Genomic DNA, 19,220 nt, shown 5'->3' on the forward strand with positions numbered 1-19,220 from the left:
CACCCCACGCTTCTGCTGGGCCTCCTGGAATGACTAGGGAAGCCATCCATAGCATGCACACAAAGAATTTCTAGAAGAGGGGCTGTGACGAAAGAAGCCACCTGGTTAAAGGTACTGATTAAGTGTTTTCAGGTCTCCTCTCTCAAGGCGTTAGATCTACTCCTTGGTATCTCCCTGGAGGGCTTTCCACCTCCCACCCAGAGGTGGTCCCAGAGTTATGCTAACAGACTTGTCAAGTTGGGGAAGACCCTGGCTTCTCCTTAGTCCCCAGGTAGGAAGTACTTCAAAGACAGCTCCTCGCCCTAGCTAGAGAAAAACCCATGCACCTCACCTACTCCTGAATCAGGTGGGGTGGCTAGAATCAACAAGCCAAGACACTTCTCTCTTCTTCAAAGGGTTCAGCATGGTATCTCAGTTGCTGCTAGAAGGAAGAGAAGGCAGGACCACAAGTGAAGCATGGGTTTATCCACACAGGAACCTTTACCTTGCTCCTATAGGTACCCACCCACTCCTGTCTGCTATCACCCTGCAGCACCCAAGGCTCTCATGAGTGATGGCTAAGCAGCCCCCGAGAAACAGTTTACTCTCAGAAAGGCCAAACTTCCCATGTATTTTCAGGGAACTGCTATGGAAGTCCTAACTTAGGATCACTTCAAACCCCATGCACTGTGTCCCCCTCAAAGCACTCAAATGAACGTCCTTGCATCTTGGCTGAGATGACTGTACACTGAAAATTAACACCTATCAAATGGAGAAAACTTAAAAAAGGACAGGAGGGGAAGGGAGCACTCCATCCTTCACATTCGGATACATGGATGTACGCTAAAAATCTTAGCTTGAACCCTTTTATCAGCACATAAAATGAACTCAGTTTAATAATACATACAGGATACAAACACTACAGTTATATTCCCAAGACAGCACAAGAAATTCACAGCCAAGTCTTGATTCGATTTCCTTTACAATTACAATGCAGTCTTGAACACTGGACACGAGAGTCCAACATGCTATTTACATTTCACATTGTGGAGATGTTTGTGTGCTTGGAAGAGTCCTCAGTTCCAAAAGAAAGTGTCATTCACACATGATGATGCAGTGGAAATAAACCAAGCCAACCAGACAAGCCAATGACCACATTTGTGCTTCTGAAAAAGTAACATGAAGTGTCTTCACCGATGCAGTCACCTTCAACCAGGCAAGCTGCCTTCTGTTTTGCAGTCAATGAGGTGTCCAGAGGCCAATCTCATCTCCCCTGAATTCTGGACCCTTTTGTTAGCAACCAGTAACACGAGTAACGTTCCAATAAGGTCAGCTGGGACACACCAAGTGATATGGCCTTGGCATTTTGTCACATTAAAAAGAGACACACTGGAAGAGAGAGCAGTCTCTACAGCTTTACCTCCTTCAACCATGAATGCCATCTAGAACAGATGAGTCTTCGCCAGATAGCACCTGCTGTTCACCCGAGAGGGAGGCACAGAGTCTGGGAGATTTTGGCTTTTGAAAGTCCACTCCTCAGACAAAATGTGACCATATGGATGAGACTGATTATGTCGCAGCCATAAGAATAGGCAAAGGCCATCTGTTCTTCAGCAGATCCGTTCAGAGCAGCCTGCGGAAATGCCACACTGTTGCTCAAGGTTCCAGTAAAAAAGAAAAGAAAAGAAAAAAAAAAGACTAATAATAATAATAATAAACCAAAAGAAACCCATTTGTCTGTGTTTCCTATCCAGCGCTCTGCACAGCATGCAGCGGGGCAGCAGAGTTCCAGGATGCTTTACAAAAGTGCAATATCCATGTCAAGTAAAGGAAGTGCTGGCTGGACAAAGGTACACAGCTCACACTGCAGTCACGTTATGCTGGCCTCCAGAGAGCAAAATGTTATCTCCGTAACGTTCTTTCCAGTTATATTTTGAAGTCACAGAGCACATACCTCCACATTTGTGCCTTGCTGCAAGCCCCGAACATTGTCAGAAGTTGTTCTGGGTGTTAGGAGTGGCACTGCCAGACCTGGGAAGGAAGCAGGTCAAGGTGGCTGCTCCATTAGATGCTGCAAACAAAAAGGCAGAGGCTCGCTCCCCCGTTATCCATGGTGGCACAGACAGTACCACTGTGACAATTCAGAGCCAACCCAAAGCGCAGCCGCACGCAGGCTCAGGATGCGGTCTGTATACAGAGGAGTCAATCTACAGAAGCACTTGTTCTCACAGGGTTCCCCGCACCCTCCAGCCTTCAAAACACTTGCCTTCAATGAGTAGGACCAGGCCACAGATTTTAGGGCAGCTCCCCTAAAACTGATAACGTAAGTAGCAACCCGAGAACATCCTTGCAAGGAGAGATGATGGCAGAACAACTTAGTCTTAATAAGGATAATATGGCTCTTGCTTCTTTCTTCAAAGCCAGGGGAAGGCTCCCCCCCAGATAGCAGTTGCGTGCTTCAGGCCCTGCCACATGCTCGCACACCCGGCTCTCGCGGTAGGATTTAAGACAGGGTGGAAAACCTGGTGCTCATGAGCCACAGTGACCCTCCATACCACCTGTGACTACATTTCCCTGCCCTTTTTTATTTGATAACACAGAGGTATGTTTCAGTGTGAAGCCCATCAGACATGTCTGAAAGGGCATACTCAAGTCCTGAGCAAGAAAATCCTGCTTCCAGAGATTTATGGTGAAGTGTGACGTTTTCTCCAAAACCTTCTCCTCCTGTCTGCCTGGTGGTGCCTCCTCCCTGTTTCCCTTGCTCCTTTGAACAGCAATAGCTGGCCTCCAGCTTTTGCAGTCTATTAGTGGTTTCTATCTTAAGAGGGGTCTCAACGCTTGCTCTTCCACAGGGCTGGTACCATTTTACAGCAGATACCATCATCCTAGTTAGCTGCCTGCTAGGAGCAATTCCCACCTCACTGAAAGAAGGCAACCAACTTAAGTAAAGGCAGATTGGTAGATTCTGTGCCCCGTACAGCAAACGTGGGGTAAACAGACACAGAGTCTGAACATCACTGAGGTGAAGACTTAACTGCCTCTGCCAATGGCTCAACTCCAGTTTGAGAGACGTTTCCCACTTTTATTTCCTCTGCCAGTTATTTAATGTAAAGCTCAGCAGCTACACTAAGACGCCCCTGCTCAGGGGTAAAAAGACAAAAAGGAACATCAAAGTTACCCTACTGAAAGGGCAGTACTCTACAGTACCTCCCAAGAGGCAGTCTCCTCTTCCAGTAGGAAGCCGTCGGTGCCCTTTGCAGCACCGCTCTTCAGTGGAAAGTACAGCACCAATGGAGGACGTTGCCCTTTGCAGGCATCCAGCTGCCCCTTTGCAAGCCTTGTTCTGCCTCATGTCTAGAAAAATACCTTACATGTGCCTTAATGTGGTCAGATAGTGGTTAGCAATGTGCCTTGAAAAACAAAACAAATTAAAAGAGAATACAATAAAAACCTGTTCTGACAGTCACAATGTTCTCCAGATGTCATTTGGCTTTCTGACTCTGGAACACGGAAGGTAGACTGACAATCTCGTGAGTTTGTTAGGACAGGCTTCAAAAACCTCCTCCAATGCCATTTCAGCAACCCTGTGCTGTAAGTTATAATTATTTAAAAAAATAAAATAAGAAGTCCAGCAGAGTTCACAGGTCACTCCTGCAGGGAGAGCTTGCATTTGCTATAAATTCATTGGTGCTTCCAGTCCCTCTTGCTTTTGCAAGCTGACTGTCCCCTAAGATCTAGCATCAGAGAGCTGAAACTCTTTAGTGCAAAAATACCCCCATAAAGTCTTACAAGTTTTTTCCTGGAAAAATTTGGCACGAAGTGGGTGGCTGGCTCCTGTCTGATCTGCGTGTCAGCCTTGTAAAGGCAGCACCCAGACTGCCATCTGCCAGTACCTGGGCTTCCCTGATGGAGCAGAGAGGTCAGGTTCAGAGCAATGGACAGGGTAGGTGACTGGTACTGGGACCTCCTGCTCCTCCTCAAGAATTCACATCCTAGATTGAGTGGCAATTTTTTTTTTTTTTTTAAAAAAAGTTAATCAGGGTAGTAGAATGGTTTGCTCTAGAAAAGCCCCAGGCTCCCAAATTACAGTGGATATGCAGTGACACCATGAGGCAGGAGTTTCCCTACTCCCTCACACAGGGCACTGGACCAGGGGACCCCCACCAAAACGGTGCATCGACTCAGCGTTCCCTTGTTGTACACTAGTCATCAGCACTGAGCCCCTGCTTCTTCAGTGTTTGACAGACTGCTGATCCCACTGGAGAAGTGAAGATCTACCACCATCTTTCACCAAGCCCCTCTGGGGAACAGAAGGGGGGAAAAAGGGAGCAGAAGATATTCACCAACTTTTTCTGATAGGCTACTCCAGTAAGTTGCTCCCCAAACAGGTGGACCCAGTTGCTTGCCTGCACATACTTGCTCTCTCTGGCACATACGGTACAACAAGGTGAAGGCTTAAATTCAAAAGGGGCTTCCACTCCAGTGGGCAGGTAGCAGGTTTGGAAGGGTGGTCTGGACTGGAGAAACAGGAGGAGCTGCACTGGATTTTGGGCAGAACAGCAGGATTGTTCTACGAGGACAGCACAGGGGCACAGCAGTTGGCACACTGTTTAGTCTGACTGCACATGTGGGTTTTGTGTTTTTTTTGCTTTTGCTTTTTCATTTTAATGCACACTGCCAGCATCTGGACGAGGTTGGTTGGTGGCGAGGTATTTGGCTCTCATGCTGGAGGTGTACTGGAGGAAGACAAGACAAACAACAAACAAACAGAACAGAAGATTAAGTCAAAATGACTCACGTAAACGCTATCCGTATTTACAGCAAGCATATCAAGAAGATGCTGGCTCAGTCTAACAAGGAAAGATTCACAAGTCACTGCACAGTCTGCCGAGTAACATACTCAGCCTAATGCGAGGATGCTGGCCAGGTCAGTGCAGATGGGCTAACAATTCATCCAAGGTCTCTACTGAGAAGGAAATCCAATAGCCACAGAGTCAAAATACGCCATACTTCGCTTGGGAGAAGAGAGGGAAATGGAAATGATGCAGATGTAAAAACCCACCTCACACCTTCATCCTCTCTTAGTCATGTTATTGCTTTCAACCATGCCAGAAAAGGAGGTTGAAAAGAAAATGGGTGTGCGCTGCATTTTTGCATTGCGTTTTATGGCAATGAGGGCATCAGAAGACTGCATGCATCACAGATGGGCAGTTTGAAAGAAAAAAGTGTGGAAGAATGAATCTCTGAACAATTCAATGCCCAAGGAAGAACAGACCCTGCCAGGCTGGAAACAGGGCGCCAATCCAACAAGGCGATATTAGCTAACAGTTATCCGATGGTTAATCTACTGTGGCTTGGGATCCGACCTGCGTACTTGCAGTAGTAGACAAGACTCCAGCTTGGGGGTGAGATGAGCAAGTCAGAAAGATGGAAGGTTACTTTGGGTTTGGGGGGGGTTTGTTTTTTCTTATTTTCTTTTTTTATTCTAAGCAGCTCCCAAAAGCTACTAAGGTAACATATGCCATTCAGCTGTGCGTAACGAGCCAAAAAGCATGTAAATAACACCCAGAAGTAAGAACAAAAGACTTTGCCTCTTTACACCAATGTGTTCAATGCCTTCATTGGGACCACATTACTGCTTCTGGGATTCTGCTGCCATGATAGTAACAACCAAGCAATGACGACAGACATTTTATTCCTCTTTTTATACCCGCTGGAGCTTGAATAATTCTGTAATACCCGCATCTTACTTCCCAAGAGTGCTCTGCAGCATACTGACTTTTTACCACCTTTAAAACTGAACCACATAAAATAGCCAGTTAAGCTAGCAAAGAGACAACTGAACGGCAGTTCCACACCAGGAGGTATGATATATCCTGCCCACTGGGAAAGAACATTATGAGGCATCTTTAGGCTGTCAAAAGTTCAGCTGTCCAAAGGGGTTTTCAGAGAATTAACAGTATTTTATCAGTTTTCCTCCACAGACTGACCCAGGCTGAACCTCTGCACAATAGAAGAGAGAATTGCTCCTTCAGCAGAGCTGACTCCATAGGCACAAGATTAAGACACCTGTGGCTCATTTGCACACTCATCTTTTAGTGACTTCCATAATTGGAAAACTTTCTGCAGAACACGGATCTTAATATAAAACTCTGGCCCAGAAATGGCATCTATATTTAGAAGACAAAGGGTACATCTGTTCTTTCTCTTTAAGATCTATTTTTTGTCAGTAAGAAGGGAAAAGGTAGAAAATACCAAGCTGAGCCAGTTTAAGGACTATATTCTATACAGTTTATTAAATGTGATTACTATTTCAGAAATCAAGTTTAGTCTCATGTATTTTAATAATGCCCTAACCCAACAGGCTCAGAGAGGCTTAGAAGTCAGAGAACTTTATGAGAAAGTAGGGCACGTTTCAGGTAGTGCAATGCTGAAATTACCAGACAACCATCATGCTAAGACAAGGGTCTTAGAAGGAAAAACGCATTTGATTGCTCATTTTCCATTTCTGTTCTGTATGGTGATATGTGATAGGAGATGATTATGAATAGAGAACTTCCAGGTGTTAAGGTTTTGAAAGAAGTACTTAGGGAAAATAAAATCTCAGCTCATGGAAGGTTATTGTGCATCTTCCTTGACAAGTCATATAGGTTCAGCACACAACATGCAACATCAACTTTCTTTAGAGCATTAAAATCAAGAAGGGCCACTTGATGAACTGTATTTCAAGGATGTACAAAGTACACCCATCATGGAGGGAGAAGCTGAGAAGACTTTGCTCCTTCCTCCACCAAGAAAACACTCCACAGTTGTTTAAGTGTCACTAAAACAGAGTGGTCAAGAACATGAGATTTGGACAGTCAAGCAGAGGGCATTTTACATTCAAACCTACCTGCAATCCACCACAAGGAACCAATTAAGAGTAGTCAGAGTTAGGGCTGATGTTCTCTCCTTAACTCAGGATTTTTGCACCTTTGTACCTTCTCCTGTTACAGTTTGAACCAGATACTCCTTCTGTTGAAGTGTACTTCTAATGACCACGATAAGTACGATTGAAACCTAGAAGTAGAGAGCTAACGCTTCACTGCGCGCCCTTCATAACCCGCACAGCTCTAGCAGCGTGCGCGGGATCTTCAGTCGCTGTATTAGACTCCAGGTACGAATGCTTTGCTCCACATGCTGTTGACAGCAGTCCCTCATCCAAGTCCTTCAGTACATCCTCTGCTGGGAAGCAGAGGAAAGATGCTGTGGTATACACAGATCCCAACATCTGGACAGGCCAGCAGATGAAGATGTATCAGCAGACACTTGCCAGTCACATGGATATGAAACCAAACTCTATTACCCATAGTTAAAATAACTAAGTCTTTAGCTCCTTCAAAAAATAATTCTAAGTACTTAAAGCCTGAGCATAATTCAGAGCTAAGGAGGTTTTGGACTCTGCTGTGAGGTAACCTGCATACAGTGCCTGACACGGCTATAAGGTACACAGTTGCATTTAGTTTCCTTTAAAGAGGAGCTTTCATAGAACGTTAAAGAACATGCACAATGCAGTCATTCATCCCATACTCTCGCTGGAAGTACCTATGTGCCTATTCACCCTTTCACAAACAGCACGGAGGACAAGTTTCAACCCATACCTTCCCCACACTGCTAACTACCCTAAAAAGAATACCTAGAATTCTTGTTACCATTTCTCCTGGTGGCTTGTGCTATTCGACACAGCACGCCTCTCAGTCACTTACCAGTCAGCTAGGACAAACACAGCTGATGCACACAAGTTCATTTTTGCATTTCTTCAGAGAAAATAAAAAAGTCTCTCCTTCACATTCAGCCTTGTTGAAGGTATAAACCCTCATAGGTATGGCTTGCCAGCACATACCAGTTAGGTGCTTAAAACCTACAGCCTGTGTATAAAGGAATCACTGGTTGCAAAAAAAAAAAAAATTAATGGGAATAATCAGTTAATTTTAGAGACCATAAGTTCTACTGACTCCTGTGAACTGTGCAAACCAGGAGTACTTCACAGCTAATTGAGCTATGCTGGAAGATCACTTACCATATGAAACCATGACTGCGAGTATAAACCATTTACTATTTGTGGTTAAAACCCCCACATCTCTCTCTCTTCAGCTACCCTGACTTTGATTCCCTGCCAGAGCTATTCGGTTAATCCAATAAAGACCAAAGCTTCTGGATTCAAGTCCTTAAAGGTTGATCCACCTCTCAAATAGCTAGAGCACGGTAAACACACAGGGTTTGGTACCATTATGCATGGGAGGTACAAGATGCACAGGACCAGGCAATTGCAGCCAGCGGGTTCTGAATTCAAAGGAACTTCAGTTTTCCAAGTCAAGAGAACAGAGCTTCTGTTTGTTTGTTTTTAGTGTCTTGGAAAGAATGCCATGCCTTTTTCTTAGCCTTGCAGACAGCCACATTAAACTGCGGGTGTGAGCTTAGGTAACAGAAGACAGCGCAGACTGAGATCAGGTCTTGTTTCAGCCCAGAGGAGATTCCAAGTCCAGAATGAAGACACTAGAACTCTCCCACGCCTCCCCCAGCAATATTTTATTTCCTGGAATAGACTCACCTAACATCTCTACAATACCACCTGCAGGAACCAAAAAGCAGAAAACCCACCATAAAGCTGACGCCCCAGAGCAGTCTTTGCAAGACTTAAGACTGAAGAAAGTTGTAACCCTTTCAAGGGTGCCAGCACCATGCTTCAAGACAAGTTTTGTTTGCGTTCATGCACCACGGCAGAGGGCATCAAGACACCCGATTCAGACAGCACCCTTCCCAGCATGTCACAAGGCAGGCAGACAAACGGCAAGAGGCAGCAAGAATGCAGACCAAGCAGCAACATGACAGAAAGGAATCCAATGCAAGGCTGACAAAAAGTCCCAACAAGAATGGCAGAAAAAGAAGGAACAGCAGCTTTATGGACATGTGTTTCTGGGAACAGAATGCAAGATACAGGTCATTGACTGCATGAGCTAAAGCAATGGGCCCTCTGTTCCAACTGGAACCAGCACCTTCCAGTTACTGCGTGACTGTCGTTCCCTTGAAGGAGCACTGTCCTTCATACCAGGGGGGTTTGCCTGGGAGCTCTAATTATACCCTGCGCTCAACCAAGCTAAAAAACCCGACGACCTAATGCAGACCACCTACTTTCTGTAGGCACGTGGCTTTGTCATGGACCACTGCAAGGGACAAAACACTGGCTATCTTGTAGAACATCGGCAACTACAGCCCATTAGGAATTCAGACAGTGAAATGGTACTAGGAGAGCCCTGTGGGACATGGATGGGATCATTTGGACACACACAGAACAAACAAAACAGTAAAAAGGTTTTTAGACAGAGTGAAACAGAGCTTAGTGCTTATGTCTGGACCCTTAGGGAAGCTTGGGTTTTTAACTTGCTCCTTTCTGACTTCAAATGAAAAGATAAAAGGAGAAGCTGCACACAGAACTAATAGGCTATGAAGTAACTCTTCAGGACAGGCCACCATTACCAGCTAGGATCTTTCAACAGATTAAAAATCCTACTGAAGAACTAAAAGCTTGTGGCAGGTAAGTCTCTGAGGTTTTGGGCACATGCTGTTATGACCAGCCAAGATAAACAGAACAGCAGTAGGGTTCAAGGGAAGCCAAAAGCTGCAATAAGACAGCCAGTCCTGACTGATAAGCTGCTAGATTGGTTCTCTTCTAGAAAACGGCTTCTTGCGATGAGAGAACTTCTATTCTGCATTTGAAGTGCAACGTTAGTTCCACATTTGAGCAGCACTCAGTACTAAGTGGTCAAGCTGTTTTCAAGTGTGGACTCTGAGCTGAAGCTGCTGCTTTTATGAGGCATGGGCACCTGCAACCCTCACAATGTGCACCAGAAGCCTTTACAAGGTTGATACTGCTCCTTGAGTCTGCACCAGAGCAAAAACTGGTTTCAATTTCAACCCTTGGCAGGAGGGAATGGGGTGGGAGGTGCAGAGGGAAGGCATGTGAAGAAATAAAAGGCACTGGCCTGGGATAAACAGTGCAGGGATGAAGGGAGTGGTTGGGAGTGGAGGAGGGGTTGAGCAAGAAGGACCTTTTTTCCAGTACCTGTTCCATTTGCGGGCGCTGTTACCAGTATGTCCGTGCACTGTCCGAGGGTTTAAGCTGCCAGCTCATATGGCTGCTACTGTCCATGGCAGCCAAATACAACTGTGATGACGCAAGAAAGAGAGAAAAAGAGAGTGCAGCCTCAACGTGCATGAAAAACACAGTGCAAGCAAGTGAAACGCTGTGGTGTGTGTCAGCAACAAGGTGGGCTCTACAACCCTAAGGGAATAGCCCTGTGGCAAGAAGGAGAAAACAGAAGGAATGAGAGAAGGAAAAAAACAAACAAACAAAAAGCCAGGAAAAGTAACGGACAAACAATGCAGCAGGATCATCACATCTTAGTTTTCACCGTCTGTTCACAGAAAGCTAAATGGAATACATCAGCTCTGTCCATCCACTGGACATAACCTATCTAGATTGTCATCCCCTTCTCCACCCTCCCAAAAAAGAGATACAGACACGTGCATTGGTATTCCCTTTTCATCTTTCTCTTCCCACAGATGATGTGCTATGAAAAGTTACAGTTTCTTCTGCCTCAGTATGGTCTCAGCCACCTGCTATGGAGAGCTGCGAATACAAAAATCCTACAAAAGCCCCCTTTCCTGCTGCTGCCAATATGAGAGTAGAGAGTATTTTTCTTCTCTTCACTGCCCATGTACCATGTCCCTCCAGAAAACACATTTCTCCTGTTCCTTGCCCCATCTAGGGGGATGCTCCCCTTGTCTATTGGTACAGCGCTGCACTCTCCTCCTGCCCCAGCTCCTGCTCTTCCCTGTAGCTTCTATCGATGGCTGCCAAGTAAAGTCACTGTAGGAAAAAAAAAAAAAAAAATCTCATCTTTATCTACTCTCAGAAACCAGCCTAAGGCAGCAGGACTCAGATCCCCTCTCAGGGTAGTAATGAGAACAGCTATCGAAGAACTAGGAAACTTCTTGCATAACTAAAACCCCTGAGGAAAGGGGTGTGCTTTTTTTCTCTGAAGCAGAAGAGCTGTAGGGCAAGGGGAAGCAGGACCTTGGTCTACAGACATCAAATGAACATATGCCTTGGCAGTACCAGAGGGACAGTGCCCTTCCTACAACGGGAAATGCCAGCAGTAAGGCATTTGTCACACGGTACTGTGCAGCACATCAGCTCTAATCCTGAGGACCATCTCACTGCCAAGAGCGGATGATGCTCCCAGAGCTCACAATCAGAGTACCACCAGGGATCAGGCTAAACTCTTTGTGAAGGCTGAAAGAGGTCTGGCCAAGTACAGAGACAAGAAGCAACTCTCCACCTTTCCACTTTCTCTACAGCAAGATGAACAGGTCCTTTTGAAGTGAAAACATGAATGTGATGTCCTCTTTTCCACCAGAATTCCTACTCCTTCATCCAACCTCCTCTTCCTCCCCTTCCCATGAATTTGAACCATGCACCACAAAGTGTATTTTCTTTACCTATACCTGAAGACTGGTTGATTATTAAGCATGCTACTACTCATCCTCTGTAATCACACCACCAAGTTAGTGAGCACTGCGATGGCATGTTCTCCAAGTTCTGGTGTAAGTAAGGCTTACAGGATCCAGTGCAGGAGGGCAAGATCCATCTAGTTCTTACACAGACATGAAGGCAAGTCCATGTTTTATCCAGCACACAGAAAGGCTGTCAGGACACTCCAAATACCAAAACCTTCCATGAAAGTTTTTTTTTTTTTTCCTCCATAGGAAATTAAATACAAAAATAGATTCTAAAGAAAGTAAAACAGTTGTAAAAGAAAGATTTAAAAAAAAAATCTCAACAAAAAAAATAATACAGGTTTCATCCCGCTATTTCTTTAGGGCAGATTAAGGAGAGAGGTTCAGCGATAACTCTGAATGTACTGTTTTAACAAGTTTCTTTTTAAACTTGAGGAATCAATGCCACAGACAGCAAGTACACTGCATGCAAGTGAGTCATCCTGCTGAAGTCATGCACCAAGATACTCATGCACTTCAGCAGTGCTAGGACTGGGCCCATAGGATTACCAGTGTTAACAGATTGAGTTTTAGTCTTTTTATGTGCAATGTCCAAAGTAGCATAGCAGGGTTTTATTCTCCATGGCAGGCGAGACATGGCTTGTCTATTCAAATTGCTGCCATTTATGGGCCAGATCCTGTGTTTGGCTGCACAATCAGCTCCCTTGAGAGTATACAGGAACGGTAAATGTGTATTCCCCAAAGCTGCTGAAGCAGAGAGGAGCAGTAAAGACAGACTTACTGAGGGAGGTGGGGACTCCCGGCCAATGAGCGGGGTATTCTCGCAACGGGGGTTCTGGAAATTTGCATTCTGGCTCCTAGGAAAGGAAGACACACATGGTAACAGGGGACACGTGCCACACTTCTCTATGGAAGGTCTCTGATGGTGAGATGGGACTGAGCATACGCACCCCCACAACTACCGTATCAAGTCAGTCTCCCTCAAAGCTTTTATTACAGGCCAGGTGGATCCCCCTTTTCAGACAAGGGCACAAAACTAGCATTATTTTCCTCACATTGAGCACTATCTTTACACTCTTACTCAGAAGGGCCCACACTGAACCATGTCAAGTGATTTAAAAATAGGTCCATGTGAAAATCTGCCTCCCTGCAGAATCAGAACTGCCAAGCTGCAGGAATGGAGATAAAATGAGGACAAAGTCTAAGGGGAAGAACAAAATGATGTGCCAGCCCAAAAGAGATAGGTCCTGAAGGCAGTCCAAGTGTGATCAGATTTAGGGACTTTTAGAGAAAGCTCTCAAGATCACACCTGGACTAGGTAGCTCCAGACTGCAACAGATATCAGAGCTGACTGCAAATACTGTGGAAGGACAGAGCCTGCAGATTTTGCCTTGGCTCTCAGTCTCTCAGGAAGCTTAAAATCCTCTGGCAAGACAGTTCTGTCTGAGGAATTACACCTTCTGGTGATCAGAATCATTGTGTAATAAAGATCCCAGACAATACTTTCCTACTTCTTTTCCCTAGACAGATTTCTAAATCCTGCAGGACAAAGCTGTTCACATTTTGGAGCATGCTCTCTAACACAACTCTTTCTACTGCAGCACTTTCAAGCTATTCCCTTCTCCCAGTAGATGCCAAAGACACTCCTTTTGACACTCTGGACAAAGTCCTTTGTCACTTTCTGCTGCTTGGTTGAAAGTGCCAGTCTCGCAGCACTTAGCAACAACAGAAGTGAGAGTGAAGCAACCTGGACAAGCCACAACAGCCTTCTTGTCGGGATACTCACATGTACTCTGTGACAGGAGCATTGCTGACTGTGTGTGCTGCTGCTGGAATGCTGGTCTCACTGCCATAACTACTCCCACAGCTATAGAGGCTGGGCATGTGCACTCTGTAAAGATTATCGTGTGTTTGTCTACTCCCTTGAGCAGCTGATTCTTCTTCCCCATCATCATCTGAGCTTCTGCAAGAAGGAGAAAAAGTTCCTCCTAGAACCCTACAATCACCCCACATGTGGGGTTTGCAGGAAACCATGGTAATCCTAGGAACCTCCCAACCATCTTCCACACCTCCACATTTATACCCATTTGGGATGCCTCAGGGCGGCAGTGTCAAACACAGCCTACACCACAGTGACTCAGACCTCCCACTGATACCATCTGGACTTTTACACTGCGTGATCCCCTACAGTCTTCTCTCAGGGCTTGGCAGACAGCGCAGTTCTGCAACTGCCCAGTCACACAACCAAAGGATGGACACATCCTGAAATACACAGCACAAACAACAACAACAAAAAAGGCAGCAGGAATATAGTGCCATGCACCCTACAAAAAGCATCCTTCAAAACTGCAGTCTGTGTCCTTCCACTTCTTGTGGCCGTGTCCAAACAGCTTTTAAGGATAAGTCTCTGTAGACTCCTCTGAACTCCTATTCTGGTTACAGAGGGTCTGCTTCAGCTTCTAGCAAAATCTCCAAAGTCTTTACAGAGACTAAGTTGCAATATTTGTGTCTAAAGGCTTTATTCTCTCAAACATGCCAGGATTTTAAGTCAATTTTAATGCAGAGCAGAGCTGTTTGCCAGCTGGTTCCTTCCCCCCTTCCCATAGTACTCTCTTGTCCCTCCTGTATAACATACACTGCTATTCTCTCTCCCCTCGACTATTCTCTCTAGTAAAAGATATTTTTTTTTTCTATTCTCTCTAGTAAAAGGCTCTACGGGAAGCACTTTGCTGCTGGGGGAGACAGCATGGCCATGGCTGGAACATCCCAAACATCACCTGCAGCTCCGGTACCACAAGGTGGCACTGAAGAATTATTCAGTGAATTGCAGCCTGCAGTGTCTCCCGCGGGCAGGACAGAGCGACAGCCTCCACCTCCCGGCGGGAGGCACGGGACGAAATGGTGCTCCAGGGAATGGAGAGGGAATCCTTCAGCTGACAGCAGCAGCCCCAGCCTGCTGGTGCTGGCAGGGCAGGCAGCAGCCCACCGTGGATGGCAGCACAAGACACACCACCGTGTAAACCTTTCCTTCATACAGGCAGACCACCACCCTCAGTAAAGTCTCTGCAGCTGCATGAGGAAGAGGTAAGGCAACCAGCCGTTTTCTTAAGTGCTATTCTGACGCATCTGCTGGCAACGCAGGCCTGGCAGGCTCTGGCTTCCTGCTATTGTTCAGGACATTCCATCTTACTCTGAACCTTTAGCATGGGCTTAGGCCACGAAAATCATGTTTCAGGACCACAGAAGAGGATTTGCTGCACAGTCTACTGCTCTTCTGCAAAAACAGAAAACTCAAAGCTATTTTAATAGCTGCATGTGGTGCAGCAGACAGTCAGCGAAGCGAAGGTTTGCTCAAGACTTATTGATCAGCCTGGTTACCATCATTAATGCTAGTTCCAAAGTACTCTGCTGTTAGGTGACTGCCACCAATTTGCAAGTATCTCATCTGCCCGTGCTATTGCCAACAAGATAGTTCCTAGTTTCTATTAGCTATGCAAGTCGGTCACCCCAGTGCAAACAAAGCCAAAAAGGCAAGTGTGAACTGCTTCTTGTTCCAGTTCTCTTCTCCGTACTACAGCAAATGCCTCAAAGCAATGCAAAAGAATAGGTATTTTGCAGAGATGGCACATAGTTCAAGCATTACCCCTCTCTACAGCTGTAATCGTCCAACTCTGACTTGACTTGTAGTCCTACAGTGTACTGAATACTTTGCACACATAAAGTTCCACTGCAATAATACTCCACTGCAATAAGTTTCAGATGTATTAACTACAGCCAAAGCAAAAGCCAACAGTTTTTTTCTGTTGGACCTGTGCTTATAAAGCCTCATCCCTCACACTGCTGGGATCATATGGGAAAGAGCTGCATATGCTCACAGGCACAAATCCAATAGCCAGTCTTCATTAGGAAAGAGCTCTACAGCGCTACAGGATCTAAACCCTCTCTATACCTCTTCTGCTGCCAAGTGTGTGGGACGCTGCACACAATGGAACTGAACATGAGGGCTGTGACAAAGGAGAAGAGAACCAGGTAGATGAGGCCTTCCACTCCATCATAGCAAAAGCCCGTCAAAGCCTGGACATAATCCTGGAGAGAGAAATGAGCAAGATTTCCTGATCACCATAGAGTTAACATTGAGCTCTAATTCAAAAGCCCTTCCCCTAGACTACATTCTCTGAAACAACTTAAGATCGTAGTCTCTTTTCCAGAACATAATTCCCTTTTAATTTCAGGGACCTCAAGCGTTTTTCATAACTGATCTAACTCTTATTTCCCCTCACAAAGCCCAGCTCGGACTTAAACATGGAAGTAGTTTCAACCCCATACAGTAAGACCTGAGAGAAAAGAAAAAATGAAAAAAAAACAACCTTACTTCATTAAGCCTCTCAGCTCCCTCCCTATGTCCCACTGCCCAAGAACGCAAGCATGGACTATCTGTTTCTCTGCCTTCAGAGACACAGCTAGGGCAACATGGCCCTCATAGGCCATGCTATACCACAGCTATAAGTCATTTCACCCCATGGGAAAGGCAACAAGCTATGTGCTATAGAAAAAAATCAAAATCTGAAGGCCCCTGAAACCTTAAGGCTGCAGCTTGTAACGCATAAAGGCATGTTATCATTTCTTATATTGATCTTTAAACAGAAAGCTAACTTGATCCAAATTCCCATTTTCCTTTCTGCTGGAATCAATCAGCAAAACCTGTTGTAAACTGTTCTGGCACACTAGAGATTTGAAACTCCAAAATAATCAGTACACTACAGGCTCTACACTCGCTCTGTTCTCAGCTGAAGCCCAGTTACTGAGTACTCACCAAATGCAGACTCCGACAGTCTACTAAAGCTGTCAGTTGCTGCAAGTTGATCTCTGTTGAATTTAAAACCTCCTGGATCCGAGTAAGATACTCCTGTAAGAAACAAACTAGTGATTACTGCAAGGAAATAGCTTAGCAGAAGCTGATCTTAGGTTCTGTACAAAGGTAAACCTGAAAGCACAGAGAGATCAAACTTCAGTAGAGTTACCTTGGAGGTGGGATGCTCTCTGCTTGCTGACCTCATGAGTTCCATAACATCATCCTGCATTTCTACCAGAGCCTTGTGACTTCCTGACAGCTTCTGCTCAACACAAAACATGCAATGTTTTAGCAATTCAGGCTACATGCACCAGCGGAACACTCCTTGGAAAAAGACTTCAATCCTAATTCCCCAAATACTGAAGCATCATCTGTATGAATGCACAACTTCATGTCTCAGCTGCTATGGGTACGGCTGCAATAGGGTGAAGTTTTTACTTTTACCAACCTGGAAGAAGTACAGACAGAATGAAAAGGGGAAAGGAGGAACCAAAAGAAAAAAACCAAATCAACAAAATGCATACACATAGACAAAAACCATACACACAGCTGGGGCTGGCTCCAGGACAGAGGGGAATGAGAAAGAAAAGACACAAAGCACTCATGTTCTCACCACAGAGCACAGCTGGATTTTCCTACTAAATCAGATGGCTGAGAAAGACTTAATGTTAACACTAGAAGTTCTTTGTATTTGGGTGCAGCCTTCACATCCCACTAAAGTATCCATGGGAATTTCACATGCAATAGCATGTCAGAGTATACTGAGCAACCAGAAATGCAACAGATGGCAACGGTGCATCATACCACAGTTTGAAGTGTTCTTACCCACCCTTTAAAACAGAGGAAGACAAGACTTAAAAAATCCTAAATATAAATAGTGAAGCAGCTGGTGTCTGCCAAATGGTGGGTGGTGTGGGCTCATTCTGGCCTCTGATACACAGGACAAAGTTTGGGATGGGCCCAGGTGCTGTTCTTCAGCCCCCACACAAAAGAATAATGACTCACATTTATACTGCAGGATACAAACCCTTCAACATCCAAGGGATTTAAGAGACATATGTGAGAATCACTCCCTCACTCACAGAAGTGGCTGCATATCGGGAGTGGAGCATTGCCACTGTTTAACCCAAAAGAACCTGCAAGATGAGATTCAAAGCAGGAAGTAGGCAGTCTCCCACCCCGGCATTAATGGCGGGTGCTCCGTCTCCATGTCGCTGCTCTTAAGAGTGCGATGTAAACAGAGGTACCACAAAGCCACGGTCCTCACCGCATTGCACGTGGGCCCTTCTAAGAGGGCACCCTGGACCTGAAGCTATGCAGGTAGTGATGACATTGGAAAAAACTGCTTACTAAATCACAGTGCCACCCCTTGCACAGCTGGAAAGTAGCTACCAAAGCTTTACCAACAGGTGGAGTGCTCCCTAAAGCTAAAACCTTGCTGCATGCTGGTATTGAGCATTTAACCTATACTCTGCAGGATGCTGAGAAGGGGTGAAGGAAGCTAGGATGCTTACACTCACCTGCTGGAAGGGGTTGGGGTATCCAGCACTACAGGTAATGTAATAGCGGAGAGTATCTACAAAGACAAAAGAAAAGAAAGTCACATTAGATACACTGTTCCAGCTTTGTAGTATTTTACAACTGCCACAAGGGAGGCATTAAGTTCTGAAAGCAGTACACAAAATGAAAATGCAATATAAATGGAATCACTTCCTGCTCTCTGTGTAGGATTACAGTGCATGGATGGCACTAGAGAAAGTGATGTAAGTTGCCTCTGGGGAGGAAAGAAAGATCTTAACTTTTTTTTCCCCCCAACAGTAAAAGGCAATGGGGCTGACCCACTTAAACACTTAGATGAAACATCCAAAAAGCTTCATTCAGAAGTCAGCACCATTCACTGTATAAACATCAGGCAAGTACTCAGTCTAGGATAAATTCAACTGGATGTTTAATTTCTGCAACTTCCAAGTGTCAAAATAACACTCTACAGTCAGTGAAAGCAACCACAGACTGCTGCCTAGGGCACAGAGACAACTCAACTTCCAGCCAGTTCAGTTCACCAGCTAGGTCACTACACAGCCACAAAGTATTAGCACAGGAGAGTTAGCAGCGGTGTTATAAATACAGGCTGCTATCAAAAATAGCTGTGGAAGCATGCTGTTGGGCCAAAGGAGGTACATACACACATCCTTGTGCTACTACATGATGCTGAATAGACTGCTTCCTAAATACACAAGTTCAAACATTGAAAATAAAAAGGGGAAGAAAAAAAAAAACAACAAAAAAACCCCAAAACAAGACATCTTCACAACTGGAGATTCTTCTGTCATGTTCAAGGAAAGGCTGGGTTTAGGCAGTGTTCTGTAGAAGAATGTAAGTCAGCCCTAATTCAAGAAAATCATAACTTTCAGCAATATAATTTCCTAAAAATGGTATCACTTTGAAAACAAGTGAGGAAATGGATGGATGACAAGTTTTTGTCTTTCTGACATGTATTAGGGATGAACAAGTAACTAGTAGCCTATTTTCTGATGGGTGTCACTTGCACACTATTCAACTTTGATGACAAGGGTTTAATTAACTAAAAGAGTGTCATTATTTGTTTCGCATCCTTCTAAATTTAGACTTACACAAAAAAGGTATTTTTTGGTATTGAGTCAATACCACAGACTTGATCAGGCAAGAAAGCTCTTACCGTGTATTAGGATAAGAGCGATGCATTATCTGTTCAAGGGACCTCGGATCATTGCTGGTAACATCCCAAAAGTCAGTCTTAATACTGAGTAGCTCTACCAGCTATCGCTGGTAGAGTGAAGACTTACTTGTAAAC

General features: G+C 45.0%; 1 protein-coding gene across 3 annotated transcripts in view; it reads right to left on the minus strand.

The window, feature by feature from the left end:
- Positions 1-4,007: 4,007 nt before the first annotated feature.
- TTYH3 (tweety family member 3) overlaps positions 4,008-19,220 on the minus strand; it is a 74,904-nt gene continuing 59,691 nt past the window's right edge. Inside the window, exons 8-15 of one of the 3 annotated variants that reach the window (XM_040593484.1) lie at positions 17,911-17,966; positions 16,560-16,652; positions 16,352-16,444; positions 15,488-15,624; positions 13,325-13,501; positions 12,320-12,395; positions 10,082-10,183; positions 4,008-4,715 (exon numbers count right to left, since the gene is read on the minus strand). In XM_040593484.1, the coding sequence (XP_040449418.1) occupies positions 10,103-10,183; positions 12,320-12,395; positions 13,325-13,501; positions 15,488-15,624; positions 16,352-16,444; positions 16,560-16,652; positions 17,911-17,966 (713 nt within the window). In that variant the 3' untranslated portion in view covers positions 4,008-4,715; positions 10,082-10,102. The remainder of the gene's footprint in view (positions 4,716-10,081; positions 10,184-12,319; positions 12,396-13,324; positions 13,502-15,487; positions 15,625-16,351; positions 16,445-16,559; positions 16,653-17,910; positions 17,967-19,220) is intronic. The other 2 variants (XM_040593485.1, XM_040593486.1) reach the window with 2 other exon arrangements.

The sequence above is a fragment of the Falco naumanni genome, chromosome 4, assembly GCF_017639655.2.
Source record: "Falco naumanni isolate bFalNau1 chromosome 4, bFalNau1.pat, whole genome shotgun sequence".
NCBI lineage: Eukaryota > Metazoa > Chordata > Aves > Falconiformes > Falconidae > Falco > Falco naumanni.